The 12,243-nt window shown below is 37.4% G+C and overlaps 1 protein-coding gene across 9 annotated transcripts in view; it reads right to left on the reverse strand.

Annotated features, from left to right (window-relative positions):
• The window catches only part of ZDHHC14 (zinc finger DHHC-type palmitoyltransferase 14), an 87,306-nt gene that overhangs the window by 22,463 nt on the left and 52,600 nt on the right, over window positions 1-12,243 (reverse strand). For 2 of the 9 annotated variants that reach the window (XM_042446206.1, XM_042446205.1), the window contains exon 9: window positions 7,614-7,672. The exons of the other annotated variants lie outside the window; for them this stretch is intronic. In XM_042446206.1, coding sequence (XP_042302140.1) covers window positions 7,646-7,672 — 27 coding nt within the window. In that variant the 3' untranslated portion in view covers window positions 7,614-7,645. The remainder of the gene's footprint in view (window positions 1-7,613; window positions 7,673-12,243) is intronic. 9 annotated transcript variants of the gene reach the window in all.

Consider the following 12,243-nt stretch of genomic DNA (forward strand, 5'->3'; position numbering starts at 1 on the left):
CAGGCATTTCACATGCATTAACAGCCTTCAAAAGCAAGGTTGGCTTGCATTATCCTCACGTTACAGTGTGTGAATTGGAACAATGCTTCTTCCCAGTTCACCAGTATCACAGTAAAGGATATTATGCTAAATCTTGACCAGAAATTTTAAGAAGAAGCATCAGACATGAAAAAGATACTACCTTGCAAGCTTTTACATATTGTGTTTATACAACAGTTAAAATTATATTGATATGAAGCTGATTGGGTGAAGGCAAGCCTTATGTTCTGGACCAGTAAGGCTTGATTTGTTCTGTTGTAATTTTAGAATAGTTGAAGTTTTTATACACATACACACATGCACACATAACCCTCCCTCATATTCTTGGACATAAATATTTCTATTTTCTACAGTTGTATAAAAATATGGTTCATACAGATTATATGAACAGGGCTGCATTCTCTGCACACCTGCCTGAGAATAAGCTCTATGGAACATAATGTAACTAAGGCCCAGTACATACTGTCCCGAAAGTCCGGGCTGGAGGCATCCGGTTTTCCTGTGGAGGGACATCACAGCAGCCAAACTACGTGACATCCCTCCACCCCAAAAAGAACCCGGAAAAACTGGGTTCTTTTCGTGCGTCACTTACATCATGATGGCAGCCCTCATATGGATGGGAGGCCGCCATGATGTAGCGCCCACATGTCCTAGGGTTCTGGAGCGTATGGTTGCTGTGCACTCCAGAACCCTATAATTGGCCAGAGGATGGCGCTTCCTGCCTGTCTGTCCCGGGCCTAACTTATTTCCAAATAAAAATACACAGAATATGCTGCAGATCCACTTTTACATTCCAGGTTGGCTTATTTGTTTTTTTTCTTTTTCTTTTGGCAGAAATTGAAACTGATTAATTAGGAATTTCTTAAGACATACAACTCACCCTGTTTCTTTTTTGCTAGAAAAAAGGCTGTATTACACAGTAAAAGACCACAACAGCATTGGGGGTATGTGTATATACAGGCAGCTCCAGAACCACACTTTGTGTCATTTTTAAAACAAATATTAGTGTAAATTTAAAACTATTCTCATTGAATTACAGTAATTCATCATATACATTATACACCATTGACATATGTATAACTGGAAGAATTACAAAGTCTTACCTAGCTGCCTAAGAATTTGATACACATAGATAGGTGGATGTGTCTGGTAAATTCCACCCTTTTCTTTGTTAACAACTTTGGTTTATTTTTGTTAAAAGCAAAACAATGTACAAAATCAAGGTTACTGTCTCCAGAATTCCTCATGTGACATAAGACTTTGTGAAAGACACATTCTCTATCCACCGCTCATGCAATCTGAATCTATAGATTACTTAAAATCTCTGTCTTTAACTTCCTGAAGTGATATTGGTGCTTAGTAGTTTGCTATTACATACCAAAACACACACACTGTCTCATACTATATTATCTATCATTTAATATTTCTCTAATTTGGCTAAGTTTATTTTGTATCTAAAGCATATCACCTATTAGCTACTCACATTTAGAAAATATTTTTCACTATTACTCTGCATGATACCCAACATGATACAGAAACCCATGGCTAAACTGCTTGTGCTTGGAGTGGGAACAGCTAAATGAAACACAGCACTTTGTGATGTCTTCATTGTGTTCTCTGAATACACCAGTTTTCTTTCTCGTTTGTTTAAAAGAAGGAAGCCTAAAACAAAACCTGAGTTCATTCTCTGGTTTCTTGGACCAAGGGATGGCAGTACCTGTTTTCAGACAACACAATATGTAAACTATTATTATTATTATTATTATTATTAATATGTAAACTACAGTGCAAAACTACATGGTTTATTTAATTGCTTCCAGTGTTAAGTGGGAGTGATCAAGAGTAGATAAACCAGGATTTCTGGCAACCTCTGGATTATTGTGTCACCCAAAACCTCCCAGTATTTACATTTGAATACAATTCATTGTGCCTTAGTCATAAAACTGGAAAGTATTTAAGATGAGATGAAGGCCAAAATATTTTTTTTCTACATTAAAAATCTTGGTTGATGTATAAACTATCCTTAGAAACATTCAGACCACTGTTGCTGCACTGAGAAAGCACTAGAAAGAAAATCCTTTATTATTTGACAGGAAGCCCAAACAGCAGATACGCTATCAAATATTTCAAGTTAACAAATAAATAAATGTTTATAATAAAATAAATGCCCTGGCATTTATTTATGCATAAAATGTTGAGAGACTGTAACAGATGGTAAAATTGTTCTACTTTGCAAATATACTTGAAAAAGACAGGTATTATATTGAAATAGTGGTTTAAAACAAGCAATTATGCTTAAAATCAACTAAAGATTATTGTTTGGTGATTATTATAGCCCTAAACTATTGTTGTTGTTAACTGCCCTGGAGTTCACCTTGATTCATGGTGACCCTATGGATAAAACACCCCCTCCACTCTGCTTAAGTCCTTCAAATGCATGCCTGTAACCTCCCTGATTGAGTCTAGCCATCTGGCGTCCAATCTTTCACTATTTCTGCTACCCTTTACCTTTCCTAGCATTATTGTCTTTTCTAATGAGTCATGCTTTCTCGTGATGTGGCCAAAGTACGACAGCCTCAGTTTGATCATCTTGGCTTCAAGGGGAATTTCAGACTTGATCTGTTCAAGGACCCAATTGTCTATCTTTTTGGCCATTGACAGTATCCTCAGCATTTCTCACCAGCACCACATCTCAAAAGTGTTTTCTGTTTATCCACTTTCTTCACTGTCCAGCTCTCACATGGGGAATACCATGGCTTGGATTATTCTAACTTTAGTGCAGTCTCTCTGTTCTGATTAATGTTTGATCCAAGGTATGACAAATCTTCAACTACTTCAATTTCTTCATTGTCTATGTTGAATTTATGTAAGTCCTTAGTGGTCATTATTTTTGTTTTATGTTCACCAGCAAGCCTGCCTTTGCACTTTCTTCCTTGACCTTCCTTAATAATTGCTCCAAATCTATGAAGCTTTCTGCTAGTAATATGATGTTATCTGCATATGTTTCTTCCTCCCATCTTCACTCCTCCTCCTTCTAAATCTAATCCTGTTCTTCATATGACATTTTCTGTGTACAAGTTGAACAAGTAGGGTGATAAAATGCAGTCTTGCCTGATCTCCTTGTCAATTGGGAACCATTCCATTTATCATCTTCTGTCATCTCGGAGGAGCAACAAATCTATAAATACTGACGTTCCAAAGTATGTAGACAGCATGTATAAAGTCTTTGTGGTGTGTGAACCTCTTATGAGCAACTGTCTTGATTTCCTCTTCTTTTTTTTTTTGCTTTTTCAGAAAGTTCAAGCCTTCCAAGAAGTTTCTTTATCAGATGTCTGTTAGTACTTCTGTATGTTAACACTCGACTATAAGTCGAAAAATTTATGCTCCAAAATTGACCCTAAAATCCTGGGTTGACTTATACACAGGTCAATACAGTAATACTACTTAGAAAGGTCCTGAAAGAAGCACCACCCTGTGCGCCTTAGCAATGATTTCTGAAAGAGTTGCCTAGGCAGGTAGCGTGTGTGTTTGTGTGAAAGAGGTGATTTCCTTCTCAATCTGATGTTAAAACCGTCTCTCTCAATCCTCCTCCTCCTCTGGATCTCTCTCCCCACCAAACACCCCATTTAACTCCACTTCCTTCCTTGCCAAATCTGATGTTAAAACCTTTTCTCCCCACCAAAAACGTCATCTCCCTCTATTTCTTTCCCTTCCTAACCCAATGTTAAAAGCTTCTCTCCCCATTTAACTCCACTTCCTTCTCTTTTTTCAATCCGATGTTAAAGCCTTCTCCTCCAGCACCAGGGAAGTTGTATTCAGCGGTTGGGAGAAGTCCAGAAAAGGAGAAGGAGGCAAGGAATTGGTGTTTCCCCTTTACATCCTTTGTGACATGCCCCTAAATTTTACTCTCAATTTATCCATGAGTCGTATCAAAATCCATGATTTTGGCTCTAAAAGCTTCCCTCAATTTATACATGACATCAACTTGTACATGGATATATACGGTAGTTGGGAATTTGGGCAATTATCAAAAACAGATGAACACCTTGTAATGGCCAGTGATGAACATATACTATGTGTTACACTGCATCACAGGCCATTAGTGGCATTTTTCAATAATTAAGATATAAAAGGAGGAAAAATTAAAACACCAGCTACTGACAATGGCCCAAACAAAACATGCTGAACTTTTTCCTTTTTTGCACAATTTAAAATCTGTAACTTGGTATTGTGAAGATTCTCAATACGTTATATTCTCAATACGTTAGAATCATCAATCCCTGCTCAGAATAAAATTGCTTAATCTGAGAAATGTCAGGTGCTCTTAAAGAACTATGTCAGCAAAATTAATTTCAAATAAGATTTAATGTACTGAAATGTAACCATTATCTCTCAACATACGGTAGATATTTGTTCTATGTATCTTATCCTTTTAAATATTATATTTATACACCAATAGTCAAACACTGAATATAAGTTAAGATATTTAAATTCGAGAGTAGCGGATTTTTGATTTCTTTGATTAAAAGATCCAGTCTGATGGTTTTAAGGCTATGGTCTGGACCAAACAATGTCAGAATGATACTGCAAGTTTCACTGTGCTGTGAGCAAGGGTCGCCAACAGTGACTCTCAAACTGTGGGGTGGAACCCCAGGGAGATACAAAAGTTGCTCAAGAGGGACAGAAGTTTGGAGGCCCTGATCCCTCCTCCTCTTCCGCTTCAGTAATACTCTTCATCTCTTTTTTACATACTCACATATACACAATACAAGAGTATTATTATTATTATTAAGCTTTATTTATATAGTATGAATGTTTCTATGTGACTGTGTGTGTGTGTGTGTGTGTGTGTGAGTGAGGGTGTAAATGAGTATCTCTGTGAGTGATAAAAAAGAATGAAAGGATATGGCTGAGTGTGAACATATCTGCATTGCTGCATGTGAGTGTGGCTATGTGTGAGACAGTATGTGTAAAATTAACACAAGCTGAGTAAGGTATTGAATTTATTTAATTAAAACTGTTCTAATTTGAATGATGTTATTTATTCCCTTATAAATTGTTAAAATATGAATATACATGAATGTGCAAATAAAAATACGCACGCTAAATGAACAGAAAATTTGTATTCAAATATTACATTGAGCAGCAGGGAATGACGTCTGCATCTAGATGAAGTCACAAGGGTAAAAAGTGTGAGAACCACTGGTAAACAATATAGTTTGTAATTGAGTATGGGTTTTTGAAAAATGATTGTTAAACTGGTTATTCCACTTCTTGTGCAATTGATTTGTACATCTGCTTGTGCACTGGTACAATCCAGTGCAACTACAATGCATTCCACCAGTATTATGTTAAGTTTAGGCCTATCATTTTATCTCTTCCCAAAATTACATGTCAACATAGGCTTTAAAGGCCTGTTAAGTTCACAGAAATATAACCATTTATCTAACTGAAAACCCCAAGAAGCATCTCCTGTAACATCTAAGAAAAATTATTTATAAATATAATTATTTATAAATTATTTATTGAGTGGTAACAATAGTTATCAAAAAGAAAAAGAATGACATTAACTTAACAGTAAATCCGTTTGCCTAAGAAGTAGCACAACTATAACCTAGATCAATGGAATGCAGCACTGATGGTTATAATTTAGTGGGACAATGGTACAGATTATAATCTGTAGCAAAACGACGTCTTTAGGGAAGGTACAAAGAAGCAGAGATTTGACTGTTCTGAATCATTCTAGTCACAAAGGTGAAAAACAAAAAGCAAATATCTTTCATTGGTGGAGTTTTATAATGCTCACCAAATTGGACTTTATTTGGAAGAACCCCAATCTGGTATTGTTGTATAAATCCACTTTATAATACAGGAAAAAAGAGGTAGGGTTGTTTGCATGGGCGGGAAAAAACAGCCCCACCTGTTTTGGAACTCACCTGTTCAGAAAATGCAAATGGCCAAACTGGGAGGAAAATGGACTGAAACCGCACTCCGGGACTTTACACCAGAGCAAAATAAATCTTGGTTTGCTATGGTTCAGGCTGAAAAGGGCAAAGAACTATTGCATCAGCATATAGACAACATGCTGGTACACAGAAGAGGAAAGGAGTAGAAGAGGTCACGAGCAGGCAGCTTGAGTTGGCATTGCTGGCCTTAATGTGTGTGTGTATGTGTGTGTGTGTGTGTGTGCACGCACGCGCGCCCATGAAACAATCACACAAGGGCATGAGTGATCAGATGAACTTCACTGCACACCCCCATGGAACAAAATGACCACAAACATTGTTACTAACAATACAATGGATTTAACAAAAACATTAACCAACTGGCTGGTCCAACAAGAGGCAATTGGGGGGGGGGACGAGGGAAGAAGGGGGTACATATGGGGGGCAATACAATTGTGCTGCACCAATGTGTCATTCGGTGCAACAATGTGTCATATGGGTAGTTGACTGATCGTGCAATCAAGTGGTCAGTTGTGTAGGGTGTCCAGTGGGCCAACGGCTGGGCAGTATGGGGGCAATTGCCACCTGTTGGTGGAGCTTGTGCGCATGCGTTTATGACAGTATGGAAAAAACATAATAGCATGGTGCAGCATGTAGCCACAAATGCTCAATTGTGGCAGGTCCTTCCTTACAGTAGGATGGAACAGTGTGCATTGCACATCAGCTGTCAGGCCATTGCAGGAGCTGATGGTGCTGTAAGTGGGTTCTCCCTATGAGTTGGCAAATCCTGCGGGTAAGCTGTTTTCCCCCCTACATCTGCTTCTGGCCTAAGAAAATGAACAGGTATATGTGCAAAGAGTTATACTAACAAAGATATTAAGCAAAATAATTGTGTGTGTGTGTGTGTGTGTGTTTTATTACTATTTTAACTGGTTTCACCTACATTTATTTGTATTTGCATTTGCATGTAAACTGCTCTGGGAACTGACTAGATAACCGTTATAATAATAAAAATAAATAAATTAGCCATAGTTAATGAATAAGAGTTATCTCTGTACTAGGTCTAAACAAAGAAAAACATGCTAATTTGAAATATTCTAAATATAAAACAGTAATTTTTTAAAAACTGTGGCAATTTTGTGACAATATGAATATTGTGAAAGGAAGAACATGATACTAGTATACCTGGAACTAAGTAATTAAAATTATTATAGAATGAGAAAGCACTTTTATATAAAATTAGAATGCAGAAGAGGCCTTTTTTATATAATGGATGAATATGCTTTCTTCAAATTTCTTGAAATATCTACAAATGTTTTATTTTTAAAAAATGGATACATCTTTCATGAAGTGATAAAATATGTGAACGGGGCAAACTCTACTACATTACACTCTAGTAATTCTCCTTCAAAATCAATGGGATTTTGTTAAAGAAAATGGTTGTGGATTGCAACCACAGTTGCTATTGAAAAGATGATAATATGTTTAGAGGAAATGAAAACTAATGAGTCTGTGGATTCTCATGGCATTTATCTATGGTGTAAAGAATTAATGAATTTAAAAAACAATTAAAAAGTGATGGAGAACTGAAGATGTACTAGGAAGGGGGAAACAAAATATACTACCAACCTTCAAAAAGGAATGGGTGATCCTGGCAATTATCACCTGGTTAATCTAACTTCAGTCCCCTATTGAAACAACGGAAATATTAAGAGAAACATAAAAAAATTATAACATTTAGGAAATGAAGTAATGGGTATCTGAAGTACATAAATTAGTTTTTGATTTTCAATATTATATTATTAAGATAGAGAACATGAATAAACTAAATGGATCAGATGCAATAGAAAGATTTAACAAATAAATCTGTGGCAGCAAAATGCTGAATTAAGAACTACACTACCTGATTTGCCCAATTTACCACAAAAAGGCTAGATCAAAACTTTCAGAGGAGAAGGGAACACCTCTAAGTGCTGTCATGGAGACTGCCATTTGAATTTTTCAAGCAATCTTTGTTTGTGGTGATGAAATGGTAAGAAATGCACATCAAATTAACAGAATCATGGATGCTTTATACATTGAGAACAACAATAGCAAATGGCAAGAAAAAGTTTATAGCAGGAGTCGGCAACTCCCGGCCCACGTGCCGGATCCGGCCTAGCGAGGTGGCAGGACCGGCCCCAGCCCGGTCCTGCCACTGCCGGCGTTAAGACCGCCGCCGCTTAGGCTAATGCAGGCGGCTGGCCGCCAACCCACCTCCTCCTCCTCCCCAGCGCTGCCCTCCTCCTCCTGGGCAGCACTGCCTTCCTCCCCCTCCCCAGTGCTGCCGCCGCTGCCCACAGTGGGGCTTTCCCGCCCACGTGCGAGGCTAGGACGGAGGAGCTCGTCCCCTTTCCTTGCGCGCGCAAACCCCACTTCCGCACCCGTGCTCAGGGCTTCCCAAGGAGCCTTTGCGCGGAGGCGGAGGAGGAGGTGGTGGTGGTGGAAAGGTGAGTCATTTCAGGTCTGCCTTGGAGGTTTTTTTATTAATTTTTAAAAATATAAATACTATTTTGTTTTTTTATTTCATTAATTTATTATTGCTTTTTATTTATTCCATTATTTTTATATGCTTTTTTATTTCATTATTTGTTATTATTGCTTTTTTACTTCATTATTTTTATTATTGTTTTTTATTTTATTTCAATATTTTTATTATTGTTTTTTTTTATTTTATTTCAATATTTTTATTATTGCTTTTTTATTTTATTTCATTATTTTTATTATTGCTCTTTTATTTTACTTCATTATTTTCATTATTGCTTTTTTATTTTACTTCATTATTTTCATTATTGCTTTTTATTTTATTTCATTATTTTCATTATTGCTTTTTATTTTATTTCATTATTTTCATTATTGCTTTTTATTTTATTTCATTATTTTCATTATTGCTTTTTATTTTATTACATTAATTTTATTATTAAATATATACACCCCTGCCTTGTTTTTTATTTTTTTTTCCATTATTTTTTATTATTAAATATATGCAAGTGCATTTTCTGTGTATTTATGGTGCTTTGAATGCTAACAATCTGCCTGTCTTGGACAATTATAGTGATGATGATGATAGTGATAGCAGCAAGCCTCTGAGGCACAGCCAATGTAAATTGCTGTGATTTTTACAAATTCATGCACAGTGAAAAAAAACCACAGTCCCTTGACCAAGTATACACTTCTGAGAAGTACAGTTGAACCCGAGGGCAAATCACTTCTTGTGAGACCATCTTGACATGTTCAATATGCATAGCCATGTGAACCTTTCTGTCATCTGTCTAGGAATAATGCCCAAATGTCCTCCATTTTGATCATGCCTAAGAAACATGCATTTATATTAACATTTTTTAAAAAATCATCAAATTTTTTTGCATGTCCTCCATTCTTAAAAAATGTGTCCCACATTTGAAAATGTTGTCCTATATTATTTAATTATTTAATTGTTTATTTTTGCCCCCCCCCCCCCCCCGTTGTCTGGGGGACAGTAACCCAGCCCCCAGCTCAAAAAGATTGCCTACCCCTGGTTTATAGAATTAGAATGTTGCCTAGGATGCCCAAGGGAGGGGAAAAAAAACTGAAGCAACAGAAAAAGACAAAACTTTAACAGTAATGAATCACCCTATGGCATCATTACAGGTACAGTACTTCCAGGAATTATCACATTACTCCAATCTTAAAAGCACTCCACTGGCTGCCTATTACTTTCTGGGAAAAGGGCAAAGTGTTGGTTATTAATTTTAAAGCCTTACATGGGTTGGGCCCAGGTTACTAACAGGATAACCTTCTCCTATACAATCTGTCCTGTACACTCAGGTCCTCTGGGAAATGTTTGCTTCAATCAGCCAGGACTAGACTGGCAACAGTTTCCCAGATGACCCTTTCATTTGCTGCCCCCAGACTGTGGAATGACCTGCTGGAAGAGATACAGTAGTTGAAAACTAGGGACAATAGGACTTCAGGAGCCCTTGCCCTCCTTCTCATCTGGTCTTTACTGAGGAAGGCTGTGGGCGGGGTGGCTAGTGGCTCCCAATGCCTGGCAACCACAGTGGGAGTGAGAGCAACGTCCCTTGGCAGCACCTCTTCCTCTGCGCCCTGGCAGAGTGAAGTCCTGTTGTCCCTAATGGTGACGTGGCCAGATACACATGCCACCATTGAATTCCTGTTGTTCCTAATGGCAGCACAGCCGTGTGCACACACAGCCTTTGGGGACAATGGAACTTGAGCATCCATGGATTTTGGTATCCATGGGCAAGGGGTCCAGAACAGATCCCCATGGATACCAAGGGCCAACTGTATCCAGAAAAAAAAGGCCAGAATTAAAACCACTGTTTAAAATCACATCTTTTTAAAATCTGAACAAACATGTACTGTATACTCATTGGGTAGATAAATTACTTAAAGACACTGGTTTGCAATTAAATACAATATTACTTTGGTTCATAAGGCATATCTTCCGACTTTTACAGACAGCTGACTAATATGGTTTGATTCAGCTAAACCTCCATGGCCCATTTTAGAACCAATGTATTTTGTACCTCTTTTTGGCTGGGATTACCTTAGGTCTTGTCCATCTACAAGAGAAAGAGATGGAGTCCCTTGCAATTGGTTTACAACCACTCTTCAGTTTCAGTGCAGTCACTGAATTAATTTTATGGGATAATTCCAATTTGAAGATAGCTAGGCCATCTTTCTCATGGAAGAAATGGGCTTCTATTAGCCTGCTTATCAGTTACCCTCATACATATTAGTGATCCTCATGTGACTTGGAATTTGAGTGATGGCCAATGTGGTTGGATCCTGTGTGCTTGCAGTGTAACTAAAAGTTTCACACTCCAAGGTTGGAAAGACAAACATTCAGTGTTTTAGATTGTTTTAGTCGTGCATGAACATGTATTTAAATCATAGAATCATAGAATCGTAGAGTTGGAAGAGACCACTAGGGCCATCCAGTCCAACCCCCTGCCATGCAGGAAATCCAAATCAAAGCATCCCTGACAGATGGCCATCCAGCCTCTGTTTAAAGACCTCCAAAGAAGGAGACTCTATCACCTTCCGAGGAAGTGCATTCCACTGTCGAACAGCCCTTACTGTCAGGAAGTTCCTCCTAATGTTCAGGTGGAATCTCTTTTCCTGTAGCTTGCATCCATTGTTCTGGGTCCTGTTCTCTGGAGCAGCAGAAAACAAGCTTGCTCCCTCTTCAATATGACATCCCTTCAAATATTTAAACAGGGCGATCATATCACCTCTTAACCTTTTTTTCTCCAGGCTAAACATCCCCAGCTCCCTAAGTCGTTCCTCATAGGACATGGTTTCCAGACCCTTCAGGCATCAACTCCAAAAAATGTATGTCTGAACATATGGTCAGTTTATATTAATGCATATACCTAGCTCACATACATATTATATAATACATAGCCAGGAGTAGACATTTTTGCCATATAGCAAAATATATTTGAACTGAGGACAACAACTACAATCTCTTAACCAAATGCAGGACTATGACTAACACTGTCATTTTTTCCCTTTCTTTCTCCTTTGTCTGATGAAGAAGCCAGTAGAGTTTTTAAAAATCCCTCACATAGCTTTCGACATATATGCATTTAATTTAGTTGTCCTTTAAAACTAGGTTATATTTAGAAGACATTAATTAATTGACATTTATTTTTAATCAGTTCAATAAGGTTAAATAAAAAAATAACTTATTTAAAAATCAAGAATTTATCCACAACAGTTCTCATATGTCCCCAAGCTTAAAATAGTTCATGGTTGCTGTTTTAATAATACCCTGTCCCTTTGTTTGGGCATCGGGACCTGAGATTCTAGGACAGGATTCAACAGTAGATGTGTACAACCAGAAGAGCAAAATCCAGAAGAAATAAGTAGGGGCAATGTCCCCTCCCGTGCTCAGTAAAACAGGGTCACTTAAAACTGGGCTGGGAAAATTTGGGGGGGGGGTAGCACAGGAGGCTAAGGGTGAAAGGGGCATGATTTTTTTCTAAATCTGTGGGAATCCTGATTGTCATTTTTGTTGATTTAAAGTTTTGGTTTGTCTTTTTTTTTTCTTTTTAAACCTCTCCTAAAACATTTAAGGAGTTTAGTCACCCATTACATATTTAATTAACAATTGTATACTTAGAAATCTTGGAAACTCCACAAAATAATCAAAATAATTAAAATAGTTTAATTAGTTTCATCAAGTACTAGAGCATTTTCTGATTTGGTTTGT

Source organism: Sceloporus undulatus, chromosome 1 (assembly GCF_019175285.1).
Source record: "Sceloporus undulatus isolate JIND9_A2432 ecotype Alabama chromosome 1, SceUnd_v1.1, whole genome shotgun sequence".
In the NCBI taxonomy this organism is placed as follows: domain Eukaryota; kingdom Metazoa; phylum Chordata; class Lepidosauria; order Squamata; family Phrynosomatidae; genus Sceloporus; species Sceloporus undulatus.